This window comes from Prinia subflava, chromosome 6 (assembly GCF_021018805.1).
Source record: "Prinia subflava isolate CZ2003 ecotype Zambia chromosome 6, Cam_Psub_1.2, whole genome shotgun sequence".
NCBI classification, from domain to species: Eukaryota; Metazoa; Chordata; class Aves; order Passeriformes; family Cisticolidae; genus Prinia; species Prinia subflava.
This window is the reverse complement of record NC_086252.1, coordinates 2,983,875-2,993,807: the sequence shown is the minus strand read 5'-3', so window position 1 is coordinate 2,993,807 and position 9,933 is coordinate 2,983,875. Positions and strand designations below refer to the sequence as shown.

At 38.7% G+C, this 9,933-nt stretch overlaps 1 protein-coding gene across 1 annotated transcript; it reads right to left on the bottom strand.

Moving 5' to 3' along the window:
* Positions 1 to 2,577: 2,577 nt before the first annotated feature.
* MSTN (myostatin) lies at positions 2,578 to 9,352 on the bottom strand. Its single transcript, XM_063399784.1, has 3 exons — positions 8,886 to 9,352; positions 6,708 to 7,081; positions 2,578 to 4,615 (listed from the first exon to the last, which is right to left on the bottom strand). Exons 1-3 carry the CDS (start codon positions 9,256 to 9,258, stop codon positions 4,235 to 4,237), a joined length of 1,128 nt encoding a protein of 375 aa, XP_063255854.1. The 5' UTR covers positions 9,259 to 9,352; the 3' UTR covers positions 2,578 to 4,234.
* Positions 9,353 to 9,933: the final 581 nt, after the last annotated feature.

Below are 9,933 nucleotides of genomic sequence, written 5' to 3'. Positions count from 1 at the left end.
TTTATGGATTCAAACATGTTACACTTGCATTTAAGCTAGAATTATAGTCTCATTCTTGCAGGAGAAGACTTGACAGAAAAGCAGATGCAGTTGCATTACTGGTTTCATTGCTGGTGTTAAATCAGTGTATGGATATCTACTTGCCACAGTTCACATTGTTGGGAGGAGGCTGAAGTGGAAGCACAGAGCTAACTTGAGCCAGTTAAAACACATCACTCAGGTTCTTCCTGATGATTTTGCTGAGGTACATAGGTACAGCATTGTTTGTAAAGATTCTAGCTTGTGCCTCCCATAATGTACTGTTTCCTAACCTTATTTTTTTACTGAAATGTACTAAATTTATAAGTTGAGGTGGCATATTTTGGTTATTAAGTTTGTGCATCCAGTACTTCAGATTATAATAACCTGCTTTGTTTTACTGCAGCTTTAACAAAATCTATCTGCCTGAACTGAGCTGTCCAAACCTAATCTCAAGCAGATTTGTTTTTTGAGACGTTTAGCCAAAATAGGTCATTCTCATCCAAGATCTGATTAAAAAAGAAACCACCCCAGAAAACCCTTCAAAAACCCTCAACCCCCAATGAACAACCACAAACCCCAAACCTAGACTCCACAGAATTGAGGAAAAGCTACCTAAAGCTATGAATGGATTTGGCCTTTAGTTCTTCCTTTGAAATCTGTTCATATTTAGCAAAACAGCCCATCTGTGAAAAATTGCAGTGCATTTATGCTTAGTGATGATGACTTCTGTGTTCAGCTGTTAAATTCCCCACAGGCTCTGTTGAGCATATTGGAACATTTCTCCCCTAACCGCAGCTTCCAGCAGCAGCAGCATGCACTGGATCTGCTTAAGGGACAGCAGGGCAGTACTGCAGGGGGCTGTTCCTCCTGCTAAAGGGGCTGGAGGGCAGGAGCTGGGGCATTGGCTGGGATATGGGTTGGGATGGGAGGTGCTGTGAGAAATGGGAGGGGAAATGCTACTTGTGTTACAGGTAACTGAAACTATGAAGGGGGTATGGGGAGAACAGCACTGGAAAAGGACTGGCTCATGTTGGGAGGGAAAGAGCTGGGCAAGTAGAACAAGAGGAAGAGCTGAACAGCAGAGAGATGAGGGACTGCCCTGTTGAAGGTGTGCACATGCATCTTGGGGCACTTGGACACTGCCTTGGAAAGCTGGATTCTACCTGGTTCATTCCTGTTGGGATTCTTAGGATGCCAGGCAAGGAAATGATGCTATTGCTCACACATCATCCCTCATTGGCTATTTTCATTGTTCTGAATACACAGTTAAACAGGTTTGAGAGCTCTACAAAGTATTCACAAATGCTGCTGAAGTCTCTCAGACCTGAGCCTTGTAAATATAAGGACGCAAGAATAAGAACAAAAGGAATCATTGACATCTTAAATTGATGGCCAGTAAATACATTAATAATCAACTATTCAGCAGCTAAAACCAACAAGATCAAAGCCCACAGCATGTTCCATGGGAAACTACTTATCTGTAAGGTCAATATGAAATCACAGGAGCCATAATTGCTCTACGATAATTTCAAGTTTGTCAAAATATAAAAGATGCATACTGCATGAAATTTACATGGAACAAAATTTGTCTGAGTGTCAAGATGGGATGCTGGTTGGAGTAGATGCTTTTTGGAATTTGTACTGCTTATTTTCTTGGTTTAATTTTGTTTTCATTGATTCCAGGAATAAAAAATTCCATCACTTTTGCACTGCCTTTGTGCAGGGTACAGTTATTACCAGGCAGCTAATGTCACTTGTGTGGGGGTAAATGAATTTGCATAAGCTTTACTTTACCTATCATGAGTCAAAATAATCCCGCAGGTGCTGTAACTGGACTTTGGTGCAGACTGGGAATATGTTTTGTTCCCTATCAACTGCAAAATCCACGCTGCTGCATCTCTGCAGCTGTTGCTATATGAACTGGCCCAATTAAAGCAGTGAATGTTTAGCTACAGGGTATATGGAAGTTAATTGGAAGTCTCTGAATGGTTTAAGAGCCTCACGCAAGGGGATGCTATTGATAGATCACATGAGCAGGATGGCACTGCTTGGTGCCTGAATGTCACGAGTTAAAAGTCAAAGGGCAAAATGTTGGTCTCTGTTAAAGCCAGTGGAAGTTTTGCCACTGATTTCAACAAACAGAAGATTCCTCCCTTAATTCGGTAACTTCGGTTAGGAGGGGAACTGTGTTGTACTTTAAATTCTTGTGGCTTCTCTGAGAGTCTGTATTCCAGAAGTTTTTAGATTTTTATTTAATCTGATGGTGTTTTGTGGAAAACTAAATTGAAAGTGTATTTAAGGGCCCCAGGGAGCTGCTCCGGTGAACTGCATCGGGAGAAGCTGAACATCTGCTTGATGCTTGGACACAGCTTTAGCAAAACTCCTAATCATTCAAAAGAAATTGCAGAAAATCTGTTTGCTTTTAAATTTCAAACCTCATTGCTCAAACTTTAAGTTTTAATGTCCTTACATACAAATTTAAAAAAAAGTAAAAAACTCAATACAAAATATTTACCACCGAGGCAGAAAATATATAAAAGAGGAAGGGAAAGAAAATCAAGCAGTTTTGCAGTTTTAGGGTGGTTTTACACAAAGGAAAATTCAAAACTGAATTCTGGAATATAACAAAAACATGCATCATACTAACATGAAGATGTTTTAACAGTGATTGTGTTGTCTTAACAAACACCTGGTTTATCAGCTCTATTTCACATGTGAAATAAAATGGACTTTATAGTAAATAAATCTTTTAATTTCAATTAACAATTTTTTACTATAAGGAAATGTACAGAATTTATGTGGAAATCCATGTACTGTGTTTACTCAAATACAGAAAATGCTTTGCTGCAAACTTTTAAATATAATAAAATGCATTTAATAGCAATCTTTTGTGGTATCATCATTATTTATGAACATAACACTCAAAATATGGAAATTCAGTTGTGGATCAAAATGACCATAAAAACAATAACCCAAAGAACCTTATAAACATGTCAACAGCCATCATTTATCCTAAATGGCTCATACCAATGTAAAAAACATATAAAATGTAGAATAGTTCTCAACATATGGTTTACTTTGTTGCATTGTTCCTACATATCATTTATGTTAAAATCCAGAAAATTATATCATGAAGAGAATATTGGGGTTTGTTTATTAAACTAAAGTACAGGTTAAAGTCATTCTTTTCTTGTGATGAACATATACCAACAGTGATTAAAAAATAAACATTTATTTACAAAATATTGATGCATACATATTACATATAAGTCAGTTATATCAAAGTGGTTTTTAAACAATATCTGTAGCAACCAACTATTTGCATTGGTTTACCATAGTGCAAACGGTAATGTTGCAAGGGCAGGTTAAAATGTGGGATTGCAATTTGAATGTTGGTTTTCTCTGCTGCCTTCTGTTTTTCTATGCCTAGAAAACTATTCCTTTTCATTTAAAAAATATCTATTTCTTGCGAATGTTGAATAGTGTACCTGAGGATAGGGCAAATTCATTATTAAGCCTAAATTCTTTCACTTATATAACTATCTTTCTATTTACTCAGCCTGCTTACGTAGCACCATTGCCATTGATTGCTAACATACTAATGAGAAAAAGGAATGGAAACACACTAAATACACTATGCCATCCCTAATTTCAGGGTTTGTCCGTTTACATGGAATTTCATCTGATACATTTCACAAGTCTGCACTATATATTCAAGTGTTTAAGGATAATTCTGGTGGTATTGTGTAGTGGCATATATGTTACCAGTATATGTATTCCTGTAAATATGATATTAAGTGAAGCTGTGAAGAAAGGAACCTAAAAGCCTGCTCCTTCTGTCCTCAGGTGAGAAGGAGCTTGCTTTTGATTACCAGTGTACTGAAACCTGCATGTAAATTTGCATCCAAGTGACTGAATATTGATTCCCTCATAATGTAAGAACTTCTTGGATTAAATCCGGTGATTTTGATTGTAGCTTTTCTCTTTTGCTGGCTCACAAGCAGCCATCAGGTAATTACACTGTCCTTTAGTTCACGTTCTGTAGCTGGTGCCGGTAGTGCACAGGAGGTCAGCAATGCCTAGTGTACGTAACTTCACAGTTTGAAAGACTGGCGAGGGGGTATAACTTTTTCTATTTTTTCTCTTTTTTTTTTCTTTTCTTTTTTTTTTGGTAGCTTCCACGGTTTGTGAGTTGGTGGATCTGACGAAGATCTCATGAGCACCCGCAGCGATCTACAACCATGGCTGGTATCTTGCCGTAGATGATTTGTTCCTTGCCGTTGAAGTACAGCATATTGATGGGGGACATCTTGGTGGGCGTGCAGCAAGGGCCTGCCGAGCCTCTGGGGTTGGCTTGGTGCACGAGGTGGGTGTGCGGGTACTTTTGTAAAAACACAAATTCACATTCTCCGGAGCAATAATTCGCTTTGTATCTTTTGGGAGCGATAATCCAATCCCATCCGAAAGCTTCGAAATCCACCGTCAGCGGGTAGCGGCAGCATCGGGATTCTGTCGAGTGCTCGTCGCAGTCGAGACCGAAATCTCTGCGGGACCGTTTTGGTGTGTCTGTAACTCTGACCTCTAAAAATGGGTTCTGTGAGAAGAGGAGAAGGAATTGGAATCATTCCTGAGGTAAGCCCAAGTTCACTAAAAACATGCAAACAGTATTTCAGATGTGGACGTATCAAATTAATACTCTGAAATGAAGTTCGCAAACAAAATTTGCAACAATCCTGTTACAGTTATCTCTGCATTTCCCTGCTGTTTCTCTATATAGAGCTTTAAGACCTGAGTATTTGTACCTGAAATCACCATTGTCTCAGTGCTAGCATCCTTTAGCTGCCATAAGAACATTTCAGAAATTGGGAGGATGCTGAATTTTTACTTTTGATGTGGATTTTGTTTGTTTGTTTCTTTGTTTTAAAATCCATAATAAGAGCTTTTGTGAGTCCTCCTGAAATTCCTTTCATTAAAATCATATAGAATTCAGGCTTTCTGGCTATCAAGGGAAGTTTTTTGTCCACACCAAGGAGGACAAAAGTTACTCCTCTATTGCTGCCATGCTTGAATGATTCTGTGACTGAATGAATTTGGTGGGGCAGCTAAGTATTTTGAATCCTGGAAGAGTCCTGTGGCCAGGAATGTACTTTCACCAGATCTCTGAGCCACATGCCTTCTACTGAAGGTGTGTTTCCATAGTCACCCAGACTAGAAGGAAATTGTAATCTTCACGATCTTGAGTTTGAGAAAGTTCTCAAAGTTGCTCCCTTCTGCACACTGATTTCTGCCCCGTGTGTTGGTTGGCACTGGTGGGTCCATCCTATGGAGACCATTCCTCAGGGGTAACAGCACATCTAACTGTGTTACAGAGGTTTCCCTCTCCCCAGATACCTGCCAGCTGTGGAGCTGCTGGAAGTGCCCTTTCCAAAGGTAAATTACATGGGGAGGTGTTTGGTGGGAGGAGCACCCCTGTACTGGGAGGGGAGCTGCTTAAGAGGAGCTGGATGGAAGAGAGAAGAGATTTCCTCTCCCGTTATCAGCTGTGCCTCTAGCCCTGCTCTGCCACTGAAATGTTTATTTATAGATGATGATAGCCATGGTTATCTGTATGTATCATCGTTTCAATGGATGGAGGTGGTGAGGACATTCCTAATCATGATATCCAGCTGGCCTGTTTCAAATACAGGAGATCCACATTTGTATTGGATGTACAATCAAGATATCACTGAGTTTTTCTTTTAAGCACTTTTAAATTATGTTATACTGCTGTAAGTTAAATGTTGCATGAATTTGGTTGGACACAATGGTCTTTTCCAACCTAAATACTTCTATGTTTTTTGTGATCAATAGATTCATCTACTACATAGAAGTAAAAATAGAATAATATTCTTCATACTTTATTCAAAAGGAGGTGTCACTTGGTTGTGATAAATTCAGATATTTGTACAGGTTGTAGATGATTTGTGATTTACAGGAACAAATGGCAAGGAAATGCTGTAGTTTCACTTCAGCTTTACTTCAGATGTACTTGCAGGTACACTTCAGGTGTAATTTGTTCATCTATTTTTATAAAAACAAACCAGATATTTATTTTGTGCTCTTTCTTATCATCATGACATAAGTATTGTATCAAGCAGAATTTCTCTATTCAGACATTTCAAATGGTAGAATGATACACTCTACCAATCACTGAAAGGTAAAGATTTTAGCATTACACAGAAGATCTGTTCTCACCTTCCTAAAGAGACAAATTTTGTTGTTGTTAATAGAAAATATGTGCATGGAGAGTATGTAGGAACTCCCTTGCCTTCTCAGCAATATTGGAGGCATCTTTCCTAACCAGTGAAAGAATCTAAAGACACTTCTTTAGGCTTATTAAGCAGTATTTGCTCTCAAAATTAAAGACAATTACTTTGATAGTATCATCCATCAGTAATTACCAAAACCTTTTCTAGTTAATGCCTCACAATGTCTCTCTGAGATACTGCAATTTCTCTCAATTTTTTAGATAGGGAAATGGAGGCAGAGGAAAGCTATTGATTTTTGGCATGATTAGAGAGCAAAGAATGAAAGAATTGGATATCCACAACTTTTATCTTCCATTCCCAAAACAATGCACCCATTTTATCCTTAAAACAGAGCTTAAATGCTTTTCAATCAAATGAGATTTTTCTAAATAGACTTACCAATCCCTCTTCCCCGGGTCCTGGGAAAGTTACAGCAAGATTCCGTCCGTTCTCATCGAAAGCTTTTATTTCGATGCCTAAATTGGATTCGGGCTGTTTGAGCCAGTTTTGCAACACTGTCTTCACATCAATACTCTGCCAAATACCGGTGCCTGGGTTCATGTCAAGTTTCAAAGATCGAATTCCAGTATATCTTGTACCATCTTTCATGGGTTTAATAAGTCTCAGGATCTGCACAAACACCGTTGTAGGTTTTTGGACTTGCCTCAAGTATATCCACAATTGTGCCTTTACTACTTTGTTATATTGTATTTTAGAGCTAAACTTAAAGAAGCAACATTTTGGTTTTCCCTCCATTTGTACAAGAAAATCAGCTATAAATGAATGGAAAAAATAGATTACTGAACAGGGAACAAGAAAAAATCCGTATATAAACCTGACTTTTTTTTTTCAGACTGCATAGAAAATAGTACAATATGTTATAAAGAGTACCAGTAACAAAGTGTATTTAACTTAATTCATTTTCTATGGTTTACACTGTACAGCAACTTTTAGTCAACAAAATTATTATTCTATCACTAATTCACTTCTGCTGGTCATTTCCTTCATAAAGCATGCAGAACAGCAACTTTGCATAAGCTGACTCAACACATGTGTGGTGATCCAGCTATTTCTAATTTACTCCAAAGCCTCAGCCCGTTGCAAACCATACAGCCCTGGGCAAACTGCACAAACACTTCCATTTCTTTTCTCAGTGGGAAGAAAATAATTGAGGGGATTAATATAAGGATCATTTTGTTTTCATTTGAATAATATTAGAGGATAGTCACATGTGGTGCTGCGTTCCTCCTTCCTGTAGCCTACGATGCAGCTGTCATACCTAGTCATGGCAATATCTTTCCATGCCAGGATAAAATGGGTAGTACTAATCCTAAATGGTGCAGGGCTTTAACATTCATAAATCTCATCACTTAAGATACCTGTCTCTTTAGTGCATTTAAAATAGCTCAAGGGCTTTTTATAAGAAGTAGGAAATGAACTCAGAGCAATGAAATATGACTTTTCTTCTGTCACTGTAACTATGTAGCAATTTGATTAAAAAAAGTTATAAAGCCTTGAACATAAAAGTCTGGAATAAAAGTGCAGGCAGACCTCAGCTTTGCGATAAGGCTGCAGTAAAATAATGCTATTCAGTGCCCATCTTAATAATTACTAAGTTGAAGAATTTCACTGAAAAGTTTACTTTTTCATCTGTGGGTTCATTTTTAGCTGGTGAGAGCAGCTGATATTATTCTAGTCTGCATATCATGATGATATCTGTCACTGCTAACATGTCTTATATGCCCTGTCATATTTTTCCTTTTTGACATCATATTCATAAGTGTTATTTAAAAAAACAGCTGCCATAGTCAAATACTTTAGCTGATGAAGAACATAAGATACTACAGTATTAGCTGTGCAAAAGATACTTGATAGGAGCCATAGCAGATGTTTAGCACTCGGAAGATAACTCAGAATCTGCTCATTCAGTAAATGCCTTCATTCTTCCTTGGCACGGCTACGTGAGCTGATTGCTATAGCACGGACATTTTTACATTTAATCTGTTACACACATATTTGCTTTAAATACATAGTTTTAACTCCGAGGTGGGTGGTGCTAGTTTATGGGATCAGCAAAGAGGCAAGAATTTAACTCTGTAATTGCACTTGCCATAGCATGTTGCAGTTAGGTAGGTGTAGTGCTCTAAGCTGCATTTCTGTTGATTTCTATTGCTTCTAAAAATACTGGCCAGTGAAACCTCTCTCACAAAAATATAGTTCTCTCGTTATCTGCACTTGTACTTTATATTTGCGAGAGGAAATGCCCCGAGTGCTGCAGATAACGAAGTTGACTAAACTGCAGATCTCCCTTTGCTTTCTAGTGCAATGGGCAAATCCTAAGTGCTACAGGGCACACACATTATAAGGAGCCGAAAACCGAACAGTAAAACAAAGGATCGCCACACGGTCATCTGAACCTGGCTCAAATTCTTTAGAAATAACGCTCTCCTCCCTCCCTCCAGCAGACTTCAGGCAGCAGCCTGTTGGGAGAGCCTGAGGAGGAGTTGTGTGGCTCTACAGCAGGGAGACAACTCTCTCGGAGGGGCAGTGGGAGGCGAAAGAAGCAGGGTTACTTACACTCTGTAGGCATTGTGATAATCGTTTCGGTGGTGGCATGATAGTCATCATCTTCCAAAGAGCCATCGCTACTGTCATCTCTCTGCACATCATACTGATCAATCAGTTCCTGCAGTGGAGGAGCCTTGGGTAAAAGTTGTTTAATAACATCCCTGCTAATGTTAGGAGCTTGTTCCAGACGCAGTTTGCTGAGGATTTGAATTTTTATGGCTTCTATTCTGGAAGATTTTGTATTCTGTCTCCACGTACAAGCATTGCACAGTCCATCCTTTTCAGCGTTCTCTGTGGGCTGACTACTGTCATCAAGAGCAACCGGATCAACTGAAATCAGCATGAACAGGTAAATAGAAGCATAGAGCACTAGCTTTTGCATGATCTCACATTCAGTGCAGCACTTTTCCCTTCTTTTTTTCCCCCTCCCCCTTTCCGTTTCAGCACTAAACAGATCCGTGAAAGCAAATGCAATCTGAGAGACAGCTTGCCACACTGGTGTACCTTATATATTCCAAGGGGGCTTTTTATACTCCAACTTTGATTAGGCTCATGTCGTCAAACCCGACGATTGGTTGCTGTCCCAACAATGAATCTGGCTGTCAGAGGGTAAAGCCCTGTCGATCACAAGTCACTAGACAGCATTTAGTTACAGCCAAGGGTGAACTGATTTATCTGGGTACTTCACAGAGGATATGCCTTCACATTCTGAAAGGATATATTTCCAAGTATTGTGGGCAGCAGTACTGAAAGACAGCACTGTCATTCTTAAATATTATACCAACTGTGTACTTGTACTATGAATCAAGAGAAACCTTGCTCTAAACTTGCTTTAGGCTTCTACCAATCTTTTTGACCTGAAAGTTTGTTCTATTTAAAAGAAAATCCCGAGGGGGTACTTTTAGCAGGCAGGAAAATAATACTTCAGAAATAGATTGCAAAGAGTACTAATTTATATTGTTTAACAACTAATATACATTCAGCAGTTTTTATTTCAGAAAACGTTACTGGGTTTTTCTAGACACTAGCTAAAGCAGTAGTGGAGATTTTGTGCATA

Bases quoted from the DNA above. Each gene is read 5' to 3' on its own strand.
- MSTN (XM_063399784.1), bottom strand. From the start codon at position 9,258: ATGCAAAAGCTAGTGCTCTATGCTTCTATTTACCTGTTCATGCTGATT. The intron at 7,082-8,885 runs GTAAGTAACCCT...ATTCATTTATAG, and splicing joins TATCACAATGCCTACAGAGT to CTGATTTTCTTGTACAAATG. The intron at 4,616-6,707 runs GTAAGTCTATTT...CTCTTCTCACAG, and splicing joins GACCCGGGGAAGAGGGATTG to AACCCATTTTTAGAGGTCAG.